Source organism: Ursus maritimus, unplaced genomic scaffold (assembly GCF_017311325.1).
Source record: "Ursus maritimus isolate PB19 unplaced genomic scaffold, ASM1731132v1 scaffold_9, whole genome shotgun sequence".
Lineage (NCBI taxonomy): Eukaryota > Metazoa > Chordata > Mammalia > Carnivora > Ursidae > Ursus > Ursus maritimus.
This window is the reverse complement of record NW_024427107.1, coordinates 27,394,698-27,415,567: the sequence shown is the minus strand read 5'-3', so window position 1 is coordinate 27,415,567 and position 20,870 is coordinate 27,394,698. Positions and strand designations below refer to the sequence as shown.

The window sequence follows — 20,870 nt, the reverse complement described above, 5'->3', positions numbered from 1 at the left end:
AATACTCTGTTGGCAGTCTGTGGGAAAATAGGCACTCAAACGTTGCTGGTAGAAATGCAAAATATTTCACTCCTATTGAGGCGAATTTGTCATTATCAGGCAATATTACATATGCATTTACATTCAGATCCAGAAATCCTATTTATAGGAATCTATTCCTAAGATGCATTGGAAAAAAATACAAAAAGATGTATCCACAGTGATATTTGTTGCTGTACTATTTATAAGAGCAAAATATAGAAAACAATGCAGATGTCCATCAATGGAGGCCTGGTTCATAAATTGGATGATTTATCCAAACAAAAGGAACTCTGTAGATATAAAAAAGAATGAAGAATATTTGTATATGCTACTCTGAAGTGGTCTTTAGCAAATACTGTCAAGTGGAGAAAGCAAGGTGGGAAAAAAAGGTGTTTATTTTAAGTGACCAAATAAAAATATGCATTTATTTAGAGTAAAATTTTAAAATACTAAAAAAAATATATATCTAGGAAATTGTATGAAAGGCACAAAGAGCCTCGATTTCTTTAAATGTAGTTTGTCTTAGAAACATATAAACAAAATGAAATCAATATTAAATTAAAAGTAAAGCAACAGAGGGGTGCCTGGTTGGCTTAGTCAGTTAAGCGGCTGCCTTCGGTCATGCCTCAGGTCATGATCCCAGGGTCCTGGGATTGATCCCCACATCGGGCTCCTTGCTCAGCAGAGAGCCTGCTTCTCCCCTGCTTGTGCTTGTGCGCGCGTGCGCGTTCTTCCTCTCTCTCTCTCTCTCTCGCTCTGTGTCAAATGAATAAATAAAATATTTAAAATAAAATTAAACAACATAAATAAATGAACCTAATTGTGTATATAGTTGATGACATAACTACACATAGAAATAATTTCAATTTATTTTATAAGACATTAACTTACATTCGTAGTAAGCTAAAGATAAAAAGATTTGTACAGTCCTATGTTGTTTTCAGTAATCACATTGTGTCTGTATGATTGTGTGTGTATACATATACCTGTATATATTCTAAATATATGAATAACAAATTATTTGCTTTGACATATTAAATATAAAATGTCATTAAGAAAGAAAAATTTTGGGGAGCCTGGGTGGCTCAATCAGTTGGGGTCTACTTTTGGCTCAGGTCATGATTCCAGGATCCTGGGATCGAGCCCCACATAGGGCTCCCTGCTCAGCAGGGAGTGTGTTTCTCCCGCTCCCTCTGTGATCTCTCTCACTTTTGCTCTCTCTTTCAAATAAATAAATAAAATCTTAAAAAAAGAAAGAAAGAAAGAAAAATTCTAGTATAAAATATATGAATATCAAAGAAATTAACTAAATACTATAATTCTAAATTTAAAATGTGAATACCAATATGAATTTATGATATACTATCTTTGTTTAGTTATTTTGCCTCTTTTCACTGAAACCCCTATGAAATTATGCCTAACCCAGTAGCAGTGAGCATCCCTAGCCATTTAGCATTCAGATTGTGATCTTTAAATAGAGAAATGGCTAATTCAAGATCTATATAGCATAAAAGGGGAAGCCTGCAACATCCTGTCAATGGAAAACTAAAATTTAACAAAGACTGCTGGGTCTTGGTAAAAAGAACTCTGAAGCCACTAAGGAGGAATGAGAAATGCACTGTGTGAAGACACATTAAATATTCCAATACTTATATATTTATAATGTCATTTAAATATTAAAAGATACAGGGGCGCCTGGGTGGCACAGCGGTTAAGCATCTGCCTTCAGCTCAGGGCGTGATCCTGGCGTTATGGGATCGAGCCCCACATCAGGCTCTTCCGCTATGAGCCTGCTTCTTCCTCTCCCACTCCCCCTGCTTGTGTTCCCTCTCTCGCTGGCTGTCTCTATCTCTGTCGAATAAATAAATAAAATCTTAAAAAAATATATAAAAGGATACAGAAAAGAACAGTTTCCTGTTCACTTGTACATGAGAGACCAGCCAACGTAATTTGTTTGAAATACTCTCAGTTAAATCTGATGTCCTGTTGTAAAAATGAGGCAGAATTGTCTAGAATGTTGTCTATCTTGGTCAAAGATTATGTGATTCTGAGAAGAGTATGTATTGTGTTGTTGAATGAAGTAGTCTATAAATTTCAATTACATCCAGTTGATTGATGATGTTGAGTTCAACTATGTCCTTACTGATTTTCTGACTACTGAATCTGTTCATTTCTGATAGAGGGGAGAAGTCTCAAACAATAATAGTAGGTTCATCTATTTCTTCTTTCAGGTCCATTAGTTTTTGCCTTTCATAGTTTGATGATCTGTTGTTAGGCTCATACATATTAAGAATGGAAAATTGGAAAATTGATCTTATTATGATTACATAATGCCCTTCTTTATCCTGGATAACTTTCTTTGATTTGAAATCTGCTCTGTCCAAAATTAATAGAACTACAGTTGATCCTTGAACAACACAGGTTTGAACTGTGCAGGTTCACTTTTACACAGGTGTTTTACAGTACGGTATTGTAAATGTATTTTCTCTTTATGGTTTTCTTAATAACACTTTTTTAGCTTACTTTATTGTAAGAATTTAAAAAATATATGTATATATAAATATGTGCGTGTATATGTGTATATAGTACACATAGCATACAGAATATGTTTTAATTGACGGTTTATGTTATTGGTAAGGCCTCCAGTCAACACTAGGCTATTAGTTGTTAAGTTTTGGGGGAGTCAAAAGTTACATGTAGATTTTTGACTGTGTGGGCAGTTGGTGCTCTGAACCTCCATATTATTCAAGGGTCAACTGTATTTCTGCTTTCTTTTGATTAGTGTTAGCATGGTGTATTTTTCTCCATTCATTTACTTTTAAGCTATGTATGTCTTTATAATTAATGTGGGTTTCTTATAAACAACATATATTTGGGTCTTGATTCTTGATTCACTCAAAAGTCTCTATTGTTTGGTTCATTTGAAGCATTAACATCCAAAGTGATAATTGATTAAATTGAATTAATAACTATTTTTACTGTTTTCTATTTCTTGCCCTATTCTCTGTTTCTATTTTTGTCTTCCACACTTTTTCTGCCTTTTGTGGTTTTTAATTGACCTTTTCATCTGATTCCATTTACTCTTCTTTCTTAGCATATCAGTTTCTTCTTCATTATTTTTTCTCTTTTCCCTTTTTTAGTGGTAGGCCTAGAGTTTGTGATATACATTTACAACCAATCCAAGTCCACTTTAAAATAACACTATGTCACTTCTTGGGTAGTGTGAGCACCTTATAATAACAAATAATTCTAATTCCTCTTTTTTGTCCCTTGTATCATTGTTGCCAAATCAAGTACATTATTGCTATTTTTATTTTAAACAAACTGTTACCTGTTGAATTGATTCAGAATAAGAAAAATAGTGACGCCTGGGTGGCTCAGTCCCTGGGATCAAGCTCTGCCTCAGGCTCCTTGCTTGGCGCGAGTCTGCTTGAGATTTCTTTCTCTCCCTCTGCCCCTCCTCCCACTCAGGTGCTCACTCTCTCTCTTTCCCTTTCTCTCTCAAATAAATGTCTTTTTTAAAAGAAGGAGAAGAAAAATAAAAGTTTTTGTTTTATTTTACCTTCACTTATTCTTTCTTTGATGCTCTTTCTTTGTGTAGATCCCAGTTTCCGATCTTTATCATTTTCCTTCTCTCTAAAGAATTTCTTTTAACATTTCTTGCAAGATATATCTACTGGCAACAAATTACCGCATTTTTAATTGTGTGAGAAAGTATTTCTCCTTCCTCTGAAGGATAATTTCAGTTATGTTTGTCAAGTTTCTCCTTGGTAAAGTTATTCTTTTGCTTTTCCCTTTCCATGTCATGAATAAATTTATATTTGTTCTTAGTAGTCAAATATATATTTCTTTTAATGAATTTATGATTTCTTCAATTATTTAAGAGGGCATTTTTCTATGATAATACAACTCTTATATTCTCAAAGCAATAGTAAAAAAAAGTTCAGTGATTTAGGTTCAGTTAACTTTATTATGTTTATTACTTGTATTAAAATAATATCCAGGGGCGCCTGGGTGGCACAGCGGTTAAGCGTCTGGCTTTGGCTCAGGGCGTGATCCTGGCGTTATGGGATCGAGCCCCACATCAGACTCCTCCGCTATGAGCCTGCTTCTTCCTCTCCCGCTCCCCCTGCTTGTGTTCCCTCTCTCGCTGGCTGTCTCTATCGTGTCGAATAAATGAATAAAATCTTTAAAAAAAAATAAAAATAAAAAATAAAATAAAATAATATCCATTCAATTCTTTCCCTTCTACAGAACACTAATCAAAGGAACATTGTGAGATATATGGAATGACTCATAGATATTTTCTGTATCACTTTCCCACCTAAATCCTCATATTGCAAGCAAAAGTGTTCTAAGTTCTTAGTCTTGAGTTAATTCATCTAATAATCTCAAAATTACAGATATTGTCAAATTAATCTTAGACACTAATATTGTCTGTTGAAACACGTGACTTCTATTCAAAATTTATTCTGTATCATAAGCTTATAAGTACTTAAATTAAATACTTATTAGTGACATGACATATAACATATTTTACTACTATTTCTACTGAGGCAACCCTTCAGAAATTGACTCAGATTTTGATAAATCATAGTTTTAAAAATTGCCTCAGTAAATTATTTTGACAAAACCTCCTGCATTTCTGACATATGGTTTTAGTAAGTAGTGCTATCTTCCCTTCAAAGCACATTTGATACTTCCCAAAAGATTTTATTCTATTGCCAAGTAAAGGTACTTACTAAACAAAGAAGCATACATTTCTACAGCCATATCAGATTGACACAAGAGACCTTACATCAGGAGGTGTATCAGGAGGTAATACATATGATGAAGAATATTCTGTTTGTCTAAAAGGCGTATTACACTGTAACCTTAGGACCTTGAGGCTTAAGGGAAGGTATTTGTAATAAACATTAGAATTACCAGCTAAACTTTTTGATTTTATCACAGCTGGTTTTAATGAGGACTCTTTGGAGTTTAGGTGCATATATTTATGGCTTACAAGCCAATTGAGTCTAAAAGGGAACTGTTGTGTTCCACAGTGTCCTTGGAAGACACTGATATTGGCTGCCATTGCTGCTTTTCGCCTTCTTGGTACCAAGCTGACCCACCATTGCTTTCCAGAATGAACAGCTTTCCAAAAAAAATCTGAAACAAAATCACTGTTCTGTTTCAAGAGACATAGGGTATATTTTGCTTTTAGAACTGCATATGGCCACCAGGAGGCAGATATCTATTACTTATTATTTATTGATATTTACAGAAATACAAAGTAGAAAATAGAAATATAGAAAAATGTAGAAACATAGGAAAATATAAAGGTATATTTTTATTTTTCACTTGAGATATGTACAAGAAAAGACTGGGTTAACTATTGCTAAATAACTTGATTTCCCTATCTGTTTGAAATGTGCCTTAACACAAAATATTTATTCAAGGACAATTATAGTAAATATTTGATTAACCAGAATATCTGTTACATACAATTTGCTTAGGATTAAGAGGAAAATTCTTTTTATTTTAAAATTATTATTTATAGCAATAAAATTTTAAAAGTCTGTTTTTCTGATTGAATATAGACTGATAAGCTTCATAACCCCAGTATATGCTGGTTGAGTTTATGAGGGCTTTGGGACCTTTTTTCTTTATTAATCAACAAGAAAATACTTTAGTATGCATGAATAATGTGTGAGTGTTCAATCATGTAAGTATGACTGTATGGTGGATATAGATACTTATTTAAAGATAGCTTTCATGACCTACATAACTAGTAGAAAAGGAATCTCTTAGTTTAGGAAGTGGGGTAGGAAGAAGTGTCTATAGATGAAAAGGGAGAATTTTCTGGACAGTGTCTCATTACTAAACTTTAAAGGATCTCATGAATAATGGGAAGACCTTGAGATATCCTAGACTAAAGTCAACTAGATTAAAAATGAGAAACCTTTCTTTAGTAAGTCAATCAATCTATACTCTCTATTTTTCCCTTCTTTGGTCTCTTTGGTGTTTACCAGACTCTGCCTAATCTCAGTTTTATCAAGGGGAACCAAGAGAATGAGCTTTTGTCTGTACTTGAATCAGAAGACTAAAAAGAAAACAGCTCTCAGAGGTGCCAGTAGGAGATAACAGAGGAAATCAGTGTCATCGAGTGACTAAGCTATGCAGTGGTCCCCCCTGTTCCAGTGCCAATCCTTCATGGCTTTGCATTTTATTTTGTTATGAGAACTCATGTCTCCTTCTACTATTTAGTGACTTTGTGAAACTGCAAAGGTAACAGTTTTAAGAAAAAATTAGAGATGGACTTGAATTGGCCCTAAGACAATCCTGAAGTAGTTTCCCTGTCTCTCTTTTCTCTTGATGGGAATTTTGCTTTTCACAATTTGACTTTCCTACAATAGACTAGAGGAAATGCTCTAAGTATTTCATTTGCTAGGATCCAAGTAAGCCAGGCTTTACCTGCCTGTGAGCTTTACATGGCTGGAGATCATTCCTATGTTTAAATCATTGTTCAGTTAGCATCCTGAAAGTACCTGCCACATAGAAGGAACTCATTCATATTTGTTCAATAAATGAATAAGTTAAACCTCTGAGCCACTGAGTGGCACTACTCATTTAGTGGTAAAGGGGGTGCCTCGGTGGCTCAGTTGGTTAAGTGTCCGACTCTTGATTTTGGCTCAGGTCATGAGATCAAGCCTCACATTAGGCTCTGTGCTCAGCGCAGAGTCTGCTTGTCCCTCTCCCACCCCAGCTTGAGTGTGCTCTCTCTCTAAATAAATAAATAAATAAATAAATAAATAAAATCTTTAAAAAAAAGAGGTAAAAGCCATTTGACTAAGTCTGAGTGATCTAAGTCTGCATATCTCATATAACAACACAACAATAACATTAATAGTTGACATCTATACTAAGTGCCCAGCACTGTTCTCAGTGCTTTATACGTATTAACTAATCTCAACCTTTAATGTTCTTCTTAATATTATTCAACATTCCTAAGAGATGTATTATTATTTCCTTTTACAGACAAGAAAGTGATACCCAGAGTAGCTGAGTAAATTGGGAGCAATCATACATTGAATTAGTAAGGAATCTGGATTTGGAGCCCATTTTATTAAATTCAGTCTCTCCTTAATGTATTTCCAAGTGTTTCCTAAAATTATCAATCATTTGGAGTTTCAGTGAATGTATAGATGAAAAATTAAGGTGTCTTTCTGATATTTGCAAATGTGTACAAAACTTATAGTGGTGGCAGTTGGTGGCACTAGGTATCTTCTAACCCCTCTCCTATAGTTTGTATATGGCTTGGTGGAAATCTGTAGTAATAGAGGTGAAAATTGCCCTTGCCACCAGTGTTATTTATGCCTTTTTTCCCTTCATTTTTTCTTATGCTTCTCCTCCTCCCCAATACCTAGGGTTTATTTCCATATTTCCAGCACACTACAGATTGATCTTAGAAGCCTCGATATAAAACTTCTTTCCTTTTTCTCTTTTTCCCATATAAAGTTAGGTAGGGCTGAGTAAAGTGCACAAAGTGTGAGGCAGAGGGCATAAGGGAGAAAGCTGGATTTGGGAGGGTGGTGATTGGAAAGCAATTGAGTATTCTTGAGGGTTGTAAGAATTATGAAGCAATAAAATGGAGGAAAGTAGTGGTATGTGAGCAGGAGGAGAGGAACATGGAAAGACAGTGTAAATGAAGAAGTTCAAATAGGAAACTGGTGGAACAAGGCGGGTGGGCAGAGAAGAATGGAGTCAAGGAGGAAGACAACTGTGTTAGGATGTTGTCAGACTGAACCATGAAGGGAGAGAACAGATGGTCATGTTTTGCTATTTTCAGCTGCAAATGCTGTCTTTGCAAAGTCAGACTCATTCAAAATATTCTTGTATGGGCTGGAAGTACAACAAGGCACTGTTCTGAGAGCAGGGAAAGAAAAAATACTGTGAAGCAATTGTAATTCCAACAAACAGCAGGCTGAATATTGCTGGATATTTAATACTTTGAGAAGTTGTTTAGTTAGGACTTATTGTAGCATGGAACTCACAGATTCAATCCACTTTTATATTTGCTCAGGTTGGCTTTAGTTAGAAAATGTCTTAATTGATTTTTTTTTCTGATTAAGCTAATGAGGGAACACCTGTTGTAGACACAAAGTTTAATTTTTCTTAGAAAAAAGAGCAGCAGAGAGAAAAAAAAATGCTGTTTCCAAAGAATTGAATTTATAAGATCAGAGACTCTGTGTGGTAATGAGAAGCCCTGAAGCAGAAGGTTGGGCAATTAAGTACCAAGGAAAAGGGTATTAACTTGTGACTTTTATTAAAGCCTGTTCATCAGGAAATTGAAATCTCTATTACTGGCTTCACAAAACTGTTGTACATATGATCTGTTGTTAATGAGGGAGGTAAAACTCAGGTGAGAAAATAGGTGGCTTGTGCAGGACGGAGGGAAGAAAACCAAATCTTTGGGATCATGCAACTAAGAAGGGCTGAATGAACACAGAGCCAGTGGTTCAAGACCAAGTAGAGATTGGACCTGTGTGGACCAGGGCATATAGTAGTTTGAAGGCCCTGTGTTTCCTTGGGTAGAGATCCTCTAGAAGATAGATGGTTTGGCATGGTGTTTATTATTTCTGGGGCTACAAACTGACCTGAGAAACCTGAGCATAGGACCTTGCAGAGGAGCAACCTGTAGTGAGCATTAACATATTAGGTGACAGTTTTGGGCTGAACTCCAGGGCCTGCTCTGTAAGAACAGGTGGAGATTCACCATTTTATCAGTCTCAGGGGATGTAGCCCTTTGCAGGAGGTGGGGACTAGAAGAGAACCTGACGAGGACTTCTAGGGTATTGGAATACTCTGATCTTTGATCTGGATGATGGTTACCTGCGTGTGTTCATTTTATGGAAATACATAAAACTGCACACTCATGAGCACTTTTTAATATTTATTATACTTCAACAAAGTTAAAAAAAAAAGTTGATGCCTTACCCTGCAATAAAACCAAAATCTATAGAAATCGAGCCAAGTTCTTAATATGTTTAAAAGTTCCCAGTGATTCTGACAAGAAGCCAAAGTTGAGAATCATTGAGAAAGAACTAAACACAAACATGCACACTCTATACCCCCTTGCCTCAAAAGTGAATCCCTTCTCTGCTTAATCCTTGGAAAACAGAATAGGGCATATAGTTTGTGCCCTACGATATAGGCCCTTTGGTACGGATGTGCCCTACGGTAGGCAGACCGTTTGAAATGTAGGCAGCCTGAATTGAGATATCAGTGTAAAACAGAACACTGGATTTTCAAGAATTGGTACCAAAAAAAGGGACTGTGTTATTAATTTTTACATTGATTGTAAATTAATGGCAATCTTTTGAGTATGTTGGGTTATTTACTGCTTTCTTATTTTGATGTGGCTGTTAGAAAATGTAAAAATGCATGTTTGGTGTGTATAGTTGTTCTATTGGACGGCTGTGCTGTAGCTGATGGAGCATAGGAAATTGTCATCAGAGAATTGAACATAAGTTTCAGTCCTGGTTTTGCAACACAAAAGCTGCATGGCCTTGGACAAGCCACTTAACTTCTCTGCACCTTAGGTCGGTCATTTATAAGGACAGAAGTATATTCATATGCAGAGTAATTGTGAGAAATAGAGGCAATTTAATCAAATGTCCAACACATATTCAGAACCTGATAGTTATCTCCCTGAGAAAAGGTCACCTTTCTATGGTGCAATATAAAAAGACCCCTTTCTCTTAAACTTATACCACATGTCAGCACAGAAGTGTAGTGCCTTTAAAAACTGAGGAGTGTGTCAGGACCTGAGTGGAAAGCATGGATGAAGGACAGCAGCAGCTGCTTTGCCAGGCAGGATCCTGTCTGTGCCTCTTGTATGTCTCTGCAGCTTCTGGCTTTTCCTCTGACCTTTGGTTTTTTCAGCCACTGGATTCTTAACCTTGGAATACATCATACTTTCATCTCCAAGCCCTTTGCCTACTTTCAAAAACTTAACTCCCACTTTCAGAATTCTTTCGATTCTGTGTTAGGCTCCTTGGCATGGATGTCCTCTGTGTCGCGGATCTTGGTGCCTGAGACGTGCTCTGCTGCCCACACTCTTCCCTATGAGTGACCTCATGGAGCTGGTTTGTTAGCCACAACCTGTGTCTCACCTCAGACTTTACACATGTACTGTGCTCTAGCAAACTGGGATTATTTAAGAAATATATGACCCCATGTTTTCCTACCTGTGTACCTCAGTTTACATCATTTTTTTCTATGTAGAATGTCTAATCTCTTCTTCTTCAATGAAATAAATATTTCAGGGAATCATTCCATTACATCCTTCTCCATGATCTCTCCTGTTGAGTGACATTTCTCCCCCAGTATACGCACGGGATGTTCTGTGTTCATCTGTTGTTGCTCATCATATTCAGACATTTATTATAAATATGTATGTTCTTGTCTTGCCATTACTATTAAATGAGTGTACTTGAATAAGCCTTAGGGTCTCCTGTGGCCCTGTCTTTGCATGGAGCCACATTAAAAAAAAAAGTCTTACCTATATACATATAGGTAGTATACATATACATATAGCTCTTAGGTTTAGTTCACAGCCTATAAAAATGCTTTTGTATCCTAATTTTCTTTGTCTGTTTTTCATTGAAACCTCTTGTCAACCCTCCCAAACTTTCTTTTATTTTTTTTATTTTATTTTTTTATAATCCAAACTTTCTTTTAGAAACCCGTTTTATTGCTTTTCTAATCTCCCCCCTAATTCTTAGCTTTTTATTATGCAAATTGACTTAAACGTCTTAGCTTACAAAAATTTTTGTCTACTTCAACCATTACTTGATTTATCTTCAGCAAAGAACAACCCTTGTATGAATTCTTCACGAAAAAATCTTTTTCCTCTTACTTTCCAATTCTGTGTTACAAAGTCCTGGGCATCATAATAAAGGGATGGAGTGGCAATGGGAAAAGGCTGGGAATACTGACAGAAGAAACTTATGCTCACTGTCAGACATTCTGGTTTCTATTAGTCAAAGATTTTGTGGGTTTTTAAATTTTATTTTATTTTACTCCTTAATGCACCTAACACAGCAACTTAAACTTACAAAATGCTCAACAAATATTTCCTAAATAAAATTGATGATTTACTGGATTTTATTTAGGACCATCCAGGAAGGCAGGTTCTGTTTAAGTTGTCACTCCCTAGCTATAGCTATTTTTACATAATTATTTTCCCTTAAAATTCATGGTTATATATCGTTTTATGACTTTTAAAGAACATGTGGGATAAAAGAAAACTTAAAAATTCAACAAGCCACTCATAATAGTCACACCATCCTACTCAAGGGAAATGTGTAAAATTAATCATGGTAGTCAAAGTGCAAACATGTGTTCTGTTAGGAGTAACCTACATCATTTCCTTGGCCATTCTTATTTCTTAGTTTCAGAGTCAAAAAGTACACAATCCTTCTTTAGTCCTGCCAGATTTCCAGTGTTAATTTGATTACTACTATTTTTTCTGTGTTTTCTAAAAGGTACAATATTCAGGAAAAAGACCTTAAGGTTTTATACATATGTATCAGTGTCCTTTCCTTCTTGAGTGCATAAAGACATGACTCTTGGTCCCTTTGTATTATTTTCTCCTATTTTTCTATGAATTCCTGCCGTTTTGAAGTTCATCATATTTTATCAGAGCTCTCACTGCTTTAGCCTATTAGAGTACATTAGATTTTATTTCTGTGAAGCATTCTTAGAAACTTCAGTGTCCACTTGTTTAAAGACCAAAAGTCTCCCTAGAGCCCTTGCTCTCTGACTAATGTGTTGCTTAGGCTAGGAAACTATGATATAATCTCCTTTTTTTTTTTTTTTTTTGTTCTATTCTCAATTCCAGCGAACTGAAGGGGATTTGTACTACAGAATACCAAGAAATACCTTTACCAGGGTCACTATTTACCTGGATGGCTTACTCTAATTTGCTCATTTATTCATACATTATCCTATTGGACATTTCATCTCTGTATATCATATCAAATCTCTCTGTGTGTGTAAATGTGCAGCATATAGTTTGAGAATCAAATTTAAAAATATTTACATTAATGGGGCACCTGGTGGCTCAGTCGGTTAAGCATCGGACTCTTGATTTGGGCTCAGGTCCTGCATGATCTCAGGATTGTGAGATGGAGCCTGTGTCAGGCTCCCTGCTGGGTGTGGAGCCTGCTTAAGATTCTCTCTCCTTCTGCCCCTCCCCATTTCCTCTTTTAAAAAATTAAATTAAATTTAAAAATAAATAAAAATAATTACACTATTTTGTAAACTAGGAAAAAAATAAGCTTTTACCTTCTGTAAGGCAATATTACACAGGCTTTACTATTTTCAACTATCAACTTTATCACTGTATTGCATTTTCCCCTAATCAATCTGTGTGTAAATTTTGTTTCTTAACTACCTTGTGAGCTTCAGCAGGGCAGACATTCATTTACAAATTTATCGAGTATTAATAGACAATGAGGAAACAGAGATGAACAAAACAGGGCTTTTTCCCTGAAAGAGTTCATATTCAGGTTGGAGAGAGACACATGTAAACAAATAGCTATGATCTAACAAGATACATTTGCAGATCAAGTGTTAGGGGATCAAGGAGTATAGAATAGCTAATTTCCTAGGGTGGGGCTTGGGAACGAGGATGCAAGTCCAAAAGGCTCTAAAGGGTAAAATGGGACACAATCTGAAAGTACCAATGAGAACTTGCTGTCAAGCACGAAGAACATCTTAGGAACAGGAAAACAGCTAACACAGAACAAAGAGTTATAGAAAAACAAAATGTGGCACTTATACCAAAAAGTGTTTGTCTGGCTAAATTTAAGAATTTTTTAAATTAGGGGAGTGAAACAATCAGACTTATATATTAAAAGATACATCTGGTTGTGAGATGGATAGAAAGAATGCCAGACAAGGCAGGCTATTGCACTGTATTAGATAAGTGATGATTTAAAGGGTTGCAATGCAGACAAAAAGAAGTGGAAAGTTTCAAGAAGTATTAGAATTGATGGACTGAAAAACAAACTGGAGGAAGAAGAGTTAAGAGAACTCTAAGAATTTTGATTTAAGGCTGCCGAGAAACCAGTGCTTCCATTATATGAGATCTATAGCATATGAAGAAAAGCAGTTTTGGGAATGGGGTCATATACTGGATTTAATGTTGGAATGTTGAATTTTAAGATGCTTTTGGGAAATCCATGTTGAGCTGTCCAATAAGTCAGGTGATCAGGAATGACCTCTGGGATTCATCATAGTAAAAGTGCTGACTGATGATGTTGGCCTAGAAGAGGTCATGTGAACACTGGGATTAGAGAAGAGTAAAGATAGAATCCCAGGGAACCACAGTATTTAGTGGGGAGGTAGAGAAGGGGGGATTTGTCAAGGAAAGTGAAGAGTTGCCAGAAAAAAAGAACAAAGGATTAAATACAAGACATACATACATACATACATACATACATACATACATACATATATACACCTGGGGGCGGGGGATGGGGTAGGAAAGTAAAGGAATCATCTCAAAAAACATTCCATGGCGAACAGGATTAAATGCCATAAGAGAAGCTTACAACACATATATAAACTATCCATTATATTTGACCAATGAAATTTATATACTCACTTAGGACTAATTCAGAGAACTAGAGTGGGACTGGATACAAAGAAGTTGAGTGGTTTTGCTTGTACATTGCTGCTTTGAGAGAAACAGGTGATATTGGGGACAGTCATCCTGGAATATAATGGCATACAGAACTCTAAAACATCACAAGCTAATCTTGCCCATCGTTGGATGTCCAGGCTCCAGGTTAGTGCCTACGGATGTGCAACCCCTATGAAGAAATGAGCACTGTAGGACCTGGGGATGTAGAAAACATTATGGGGAGAATGTGGTGGAACAGAAGGGCACATCCATATTTGATGGATGATGTGAACCTGAATTTTTTTCTTGGGATACATACGATTCCATCCTTAAGGAGGCTTTATTATGCAGCTACACCCTGCCAAACTATCAGTTAGAATTATAGAACCATTAAATTTTATTTTAGGAGAAGCTTGAGTCCTCTGGAACATCATTTTTTTTTAAGATTTTATTTATTTATTTGACAGAGAGAGAGACAGTCAGCGAGAGAGGGAACACAAGCAGGGGGAGTGGGAGAGGAAGAAGCAGGCTCCCAGCGCAGGAGCCTGATGCGGGGCTTGATACCGGAACGCCGGGATCATGCCCTGGGCCAAAGGCAGACGCTTAACGACTGAGCCACCCAGGCGCCCCATGGAACATCATCATTTTTTAATTTGCACATTGACCAGGGCTTTAGTGACAATACTAAGAGTCCAGAAACTACTAAAGATGTTGGTAATGAGAAAAATTTAACTGGAAGTCAGATTGCAAAAGGATAAGAAATGAGGAGGAGAAACATGAAAACAAGAGCAAAGATGATGACTAGTTTGAGAAATCAAGTAGTGAAGTTGAGAGTGGAACTGAGAACTTGAGTACATTTGTAGAAAAGGGTAAAGTCAGTGAAGAAAAAAGGATAGTTAACAGACTTCCTAAAAGAAAATGGTTTAAAAATGTCAGATGACTTGGGGCACCTGGGTGGCTCAGTTGGTTAAGCGTCTGCCTTCAGCTCAGGTCATGATCCCTGGGTCCTGGGATCAAGCCCCGCTTTGGGCTCCCTGCTGAGCAGGGAGCTGGCTTCTACCTCTCCCTTTGCCCCCCTCCCCTGCTTCTGCACTCTCTCTCTCTCTAATAAATACATAAAATCTTAAAAGAAAAAATGAAAAAAAATTAAAATGTCGGAGGAAAACCTACATCTTAGACAGTGGTGGGAAACTTCCTCTATCCCCAAGGATATGACAAAAAAAGAGCTGCACAGCACTCATGTCTAAAATGTAGTTGCAAACAATGAATACACATTGTTAGAAATTTTTACAGTCTTTCTGAACACAAGTAGATTGAAAGCAGATGGTTTGATGGGTTTTGATTGGGCAGAGATGGCAGAAAGACAAGAAAGTAAGAAAACCAGGAGCACTGAGGAGGCTAACAGTGGATTTCAGCCTGGGAGGAGGGTTGCTATGGAAACATCCATCTTGATATAATCAGAAAGTAGATGTGGTGCAAACTAGGAAGTTAACCAGTTATAGTCAGAAAGTTTTGTTAATTTTGACTTTATAGTGACAGATGGCCAGGATCCCAAATCCCCCACATTCTGGCCTAGATAGAGGCAACAAATATACAAAGAGAAGAAACACCAGGGACAATACAAACTTGCTTTGCACTGGCTAGCATTTTGTTCCAAATCCCTGTGTAGTGTTTTATCCTTGTGACCTAAGTTACATGAACTTAAAGATCTACATCTTCTTTTACCCCATCTGCCTAAGACCTTGTCTGAACTCAGGGTATTATTTGATGCTTACTTTCTCCTGGGTCCCCCCTTGGATTCTGCTTGGTCTTTACTGCCTTTATGTGATAAAAAATAATGAAAAGAGAGCAACACTAAAATGAAAGAAGTTGCACTCTCTGCTTTTCTGCCCCAGGATGTTATCCTTAATATAATAAAACCATGGGTGTCTGTGAGCACTCCACTTTGTTATTGACTCATTTTAAAGCTTTTTAGTGGCATAAACAGAGCTGGTGCATCTAGAAACTTGGCATTTTTTCTAAATCAGTGGTTCTCAGGTTGTGAGGGTGAGAGCAGAAAAAGATGCCAAAGTTGCACAAGGAGTGTTTTCAAGGGGGAAGTGTGTGTGTGTGTGTGTGCGCGTGAGAGAGAGAGACAGAGACTGAGAGAGACAGAAAGAGAGAGAATGTATATGTGTACAGGAAGGAGTGTTGTAAAATTTTCAGGGGATTCTGATAAACACTGGTTTTTCTTCTGATTCAAAGTCACTGCCCTGTAGATGAGCAAGTAAGAACCATAGGAGTGATAGTGGGGCTTACGATTTAAGAGTTGGCTCTGGTAGATGATGAAGTCCAGGAAGTGGGCTACCGGAGTAGAATGGAGGTGAAAATTATTGGAGTAAAGGCCCAGAAAAAGTGAGGTCAGAAAGCTGGTATGGCCACCACAGGATGGCTGAGATTTTGAATTTCTCCTTTCTCACATGAAGCACTTTCTCAAGCACCAAATACATAGTGTATGTTCAATAAATACTCTTAATAGACTGTGCACATTTCAGAAAAAAATGTATTACTTTTAATATCAATTATGTGAGCATGCAACATTACTAAATACAAAAGTCATACAAGCTCACAAATGACTTCAGAGACTGCCACTCTTTAATTAAAGAACAATTTGGGGCCTATTAAGACATCATAAATCATAGATGCTTTCCTGTTTTTCCTTCATAATTATACATTGTCTTCCTATTACTACAAGTTTACTCAGAAGCTAGGCTACCTAGCAGTTACATTTCTTTACCCATTATTGCTTCTCTAAAGAGAAAGAACAATATGATTCATCTTATAAAATGGTGCATTTTCACTGTGTCTGAGTAAAACTCAAGTGTAGGGCATTTGCAGTGAGCAGTTCTTGGGATATTGCCTAAAAACTGAAGACTGCCTGTTATACATTGGAAAAACATTTCTATGAATTATGAGAACAATATGTTGGCATAGGATGTTTACAATTGATAAAAGGTAAATTTGACATGTTCATACTAATTGCAAATGAGTAAAACTGAAATTTTCATATTTTCTAGTTAATTAAACAAAACAAGTAGCATGGAACATAAAAAAAAATCTGAACCATGCTAAATTTATAGACTACATGCCAGAAAAATATTTTGGGGGAAGTATAACACAAAAAAATAAATTCTAATTGAACTTTTTTTTTTAAAGTGCACTTTCTATGATCTGGTCACATCTGTGTCATTACTCATCTAGGTAAACTTGAGAAAGGCAATTCCCCCTTCTGAGACTCAGTTTCCGTCTATAAAATATGGAGGTTGAACCAGTTCATCTCTAAATGTTCCCTTACAGATAAAGATGCTTTATAATTGGCTTTAATTTTATGGCCATGTGCAGAAGAAAGCTCCTTGGAAACAGACAAAGATAAGTTCAAATCTTAATGTCATCATTTATTAGCTTTTTAAATTTGGAAAAGTTATACCTTATTGAGCCTTAATTTCTTAATCTGTGAAATGGGTAACACTACCTCTTTAATCAAATTCTCTGAGGAGAAACAATTAAATGGGAGAAAATGTGCTGGGAAGTGATTAGCATAATGTCAGTTGGTTAGTAGGCATTCAATGCATATTCTCAAATCTAATGCTTTAGTTTTCTACCTTTTCCTTTTCTCTTTAAAAATTCAATTTCATGTTTATTATTTACTTGCAAGTAAAAGATACTACAATACAATTTGGAAGACACTGTGAACTTTTGCTGAGCAACATTCGTAGGATGTGGACATTTTGGAAAGTAGATTTCTATCTTCTAGCTTGGGAATGCCTCTGGGTTTGAATATAGCAGACAAAGTAGCAGTAAGAGGTCAAAATAATTCAAAAGCTCCATATGACTTTGCAATTTAGCACTATTATATATTCAAAGACAAGCATGACACCACATGCATTAATAATAGTATATCACATAGGAATATAAACTCTCCACATACACTCAGCACTAGTCCTAAACTTTACAAAATCACATGTAGTCAGTTTGGAATTCCACAACTTTAAGGATGGAGAGAACTTTACCTAGATTCACAAGAAAGTTATGAGGATAGGAAATGAGGATATTGAAAAAGTGATTTTATGGGTTGGATATTTTAAATGGACTACTGGAGATTGTCTAAAAAAGCCTCAGAAACCTCTCTTCCCACTTGTGAGTCTATTAATAGGTGGATTTATTTGAATTTTAACTGGGCATTTTGGACCCTAACTGGTTAGAATGAAGTACTCTAATATCTACTACTTTCTGAGAGACTTACCCTATTAACATTTTTTCTAGTAATATATGATTGAGGACCAAATGATACCCATGCCTTACCCTTCTCATTTGGAAAGTACTGTAAGTGGAGATGACGGCCGACTGACCTTTCACCCTATATGCAGCTATGGAGGAGGGCTGAGTTCCCACTATATCCATGGAGATTATGTGTGGAAACGCTGCTTAACCTACCTCAAATGGGACTGTATCTAACACCTCGAGGATAATTTAAGTGGGCTCTTTATTGTTAAGGGTCTTCCTGTTATCTGCTATTTGTCCAGTAATCCATGAGCCATTGGCATATTACTGGTTCCTTATTTATTACTACTGATAAATGATTTTATAATACTGACCAGTGGGATTACACAGCTCACAGAAACTTTCCATATAAGAACCATGATGTCAAAACACAGCAGAGGCTATCAACAGTATTAATGAAGATTTTGTTAGCTTCTAATGATAATTATTATTGTATCAGAATGCAATTCACACTAATTATTAGTAAAAGTTTACAAACATTAAAAAGTGCATTAACAACATTTTTATCTGATAGGGCTGAAAAAAGACATGAAAAACACAATGCAAGGGCTTTACTTTTGTGATTGGTGTCCACATGATTGCAAGATAATTTTTTCCATCTGTTACAGCTCCACGCAGATAAGTTGTCCTCCAAATTTAAATAGTAGCATACAGCATTGAGAAATTTGATTCCATAAGGACAAAATGTTTCCTGTTCTTAATATTATCTGATCTTTCCCACCACCCTGATTCTCCAAAATCCTCATAATTTAAACATTTTAAAAAATACATTAATTGGGGAAAGTTCTCCAATTGAAAATAAAACAAAATTTGCATTTTGAATTCTGGTCTGTGCAAACACCAAACAGACTGAATTCAAGTAAAATTCACATTAGTGGATATTTTCAAATGCCTCTATAATAAAGCAAAGAAGTCTTGATGAATTAGTTAGACTTAATTCATCAAGTGAATCAAGGGGAAAGATTAAGTTAAAAAAAAAAGTGTGATCTATCCTGTGTACACCACCACACTGAGGAGAAGGAAAAAGGCAGCCCTTTTAAAAATGAGTGGTATAAAAATTCACAGTAACATACATTATTTTTGTTTCTCATAAGCAATCAAAGAAGGGGGCAGTGCTGAGCATCTATATTGTACAATACAAAACAGTGTAAATAACACAGCAGGAACACACAGATACATAATGTTAAAAACAGTGCTTTCTGGATGGTTCTTTTACTGGGTGAATACTTAGACCAGAGATATTTAAACTCTGGGGTTCAACCAACCCTTTGCAATTAGACACAATTAAATCCTCTGACATTGTGAGGGGCCAGATGCTACAGGAAGAATCATCATCTAGGTCAGTGCTACTCTCTACAAGCATTTTATCATATGGTCAAGTGAAAGGACCCATACAAAAATGACATCCAAACACAAGCCACCTGATTTCAACCATTGCTAATGACAGAGGTAGAGAAAAGTCTGTCTGCAGCCACAGCCTCTGCCCCCATTTTTAACATGATAATGAGCAGATTCCTACAATGCAGCACAGCTATTTTTCCCCCCTCCTTTTCACTCTTGGAAACAAATGCATTCCAGCCAGGCCTGGAGATTTGAGACATTGTCAGATGTTGCTGAAGTTATCAAAGTGGGGTGTTAGCTTTCAGATTTTGCTGCTTCCCCCTGGGCTTCCCCAGTTTGTTCTGTGGAATTTCGTTGTGCATCTTCTTCACCTTCTGTAAGAGACAAAAAAAGGATAAAAGCAAAATAAAAACTATTGCCTATATTTACTGACTCTTAATATATCATATTGGAAATTTCAGAAATACTCAAAAAGTCTGAAATTCTCACAGAGACAAGTGTATTTTATTGGTAATCAATTCCTCAATTAGTGTTTCAAGGGCTGGCTAATTCTGGTTCTATGAACCCAGGACGGCATGGCTCAAAAGCAAAATAATTTTTACAATGGTTAGTGATAATTTATGCTTTTGATAAATAGCCAGGAAAATCTCAAGGCCAGGTCATGGCACTTATAGTTTCACAGGTTGCAGAATCAAAGTGGCAGAAATCAAAAGTGGGAAGCAAGTTGACCGTTTCACTCCTATCTTATTTTAAGAAATATTTAAAAATTGCATTTTACATTATTTAGTATTTGTTGATAACCTACCTGATTTTTTAGAGGTTTAGTTAATTTAAATTAAAAGCAACAGTGGAAGATTATGTAAAGGACATTATGTTTGCTCATGGGTCCCTTGCCAGATAGTTATGATGGCTTCTGGTTTGCCCTTAAAGAACTTATACACAATGCTAATAAAACCATTCTCATAACTGCGTCCTCAGCAGCAATCCCAGCTTGTGACATTGCAAACACTGAAATTAAACAATGCTTTCTTCCCATATTAGGTCACTTTATCTATAGTTCAATACTTGCAAGCTATAGGCAATCCTTGATTCAAACATTCATATACTTGCACGTATTAGTTCATTATTACACAACCAATATGGCTTAGTGGACAAAATATTTTTCGGTATTCAATAACGTAAAGTATATCAATGTTTGCTGAGTGTTTGTTACCATAATTCAAATGCATAGAAGTGAGTAGGCTGTTTCATTCTTTAATTGGAAATGTTTTCTCCTTTCCTTTTAACAAGGATACACAAAACATTTCACCAGATACCATACTTTAGGGAAATTAAAAGCAGTTCTAAATATCATAAACTACTTTTCATTATTACAGCAATGAACAGCCTCCCAAGATGTGTAGATGGCCTGAATCTGAGATGTGTAGATTTGCATGCAACAAAAACTTGATAAATAGGAAAAGCTCTTGGTAAACCAAAAGAATGAAATCAAATTAGGGCAGATACAAAACAG

The 20,870-nt window shown here is 36.1% G+C and overlaps 1 protein-coding gene and 1 long non-coding RNA gene across 4 annotated transcripts in view; one reads left to right on the top strand and one right to left on the bottom strand.

Annotated features, from left to right (window-relative positions):
- The window catches only part of LOC103661359, a 254,976-nt gene that overhangs the window by 24,705 nt on the left and 209,401 nt on the right, over nt 1-20,870 (top strand). The gene's annotated exons all lie outside the window — the stretch shown is intronic.
- The window catches only part of PKIA (cAMP-dependent protein kinase inhibitor alpha), a 91,608-nt gene continuing 86,958 nt past the window's right edge, over nt 16,221-20,870 (bottom strand). For both annotated transcript variants that reach the window (XM_008689076.1, XM_008689077.1), the window contains one exon: nt 16,221-19,731. In XM_008689076.1, coding sequence (XP_008687298.1) covers nt 19,652-19,731 — 80 coding nt within the window. In that variant the 3' untranslated portion in view covers nt 16,221-19,651. The remainder of the gene's footprint in view (nt 19,732-20,870) is intronic.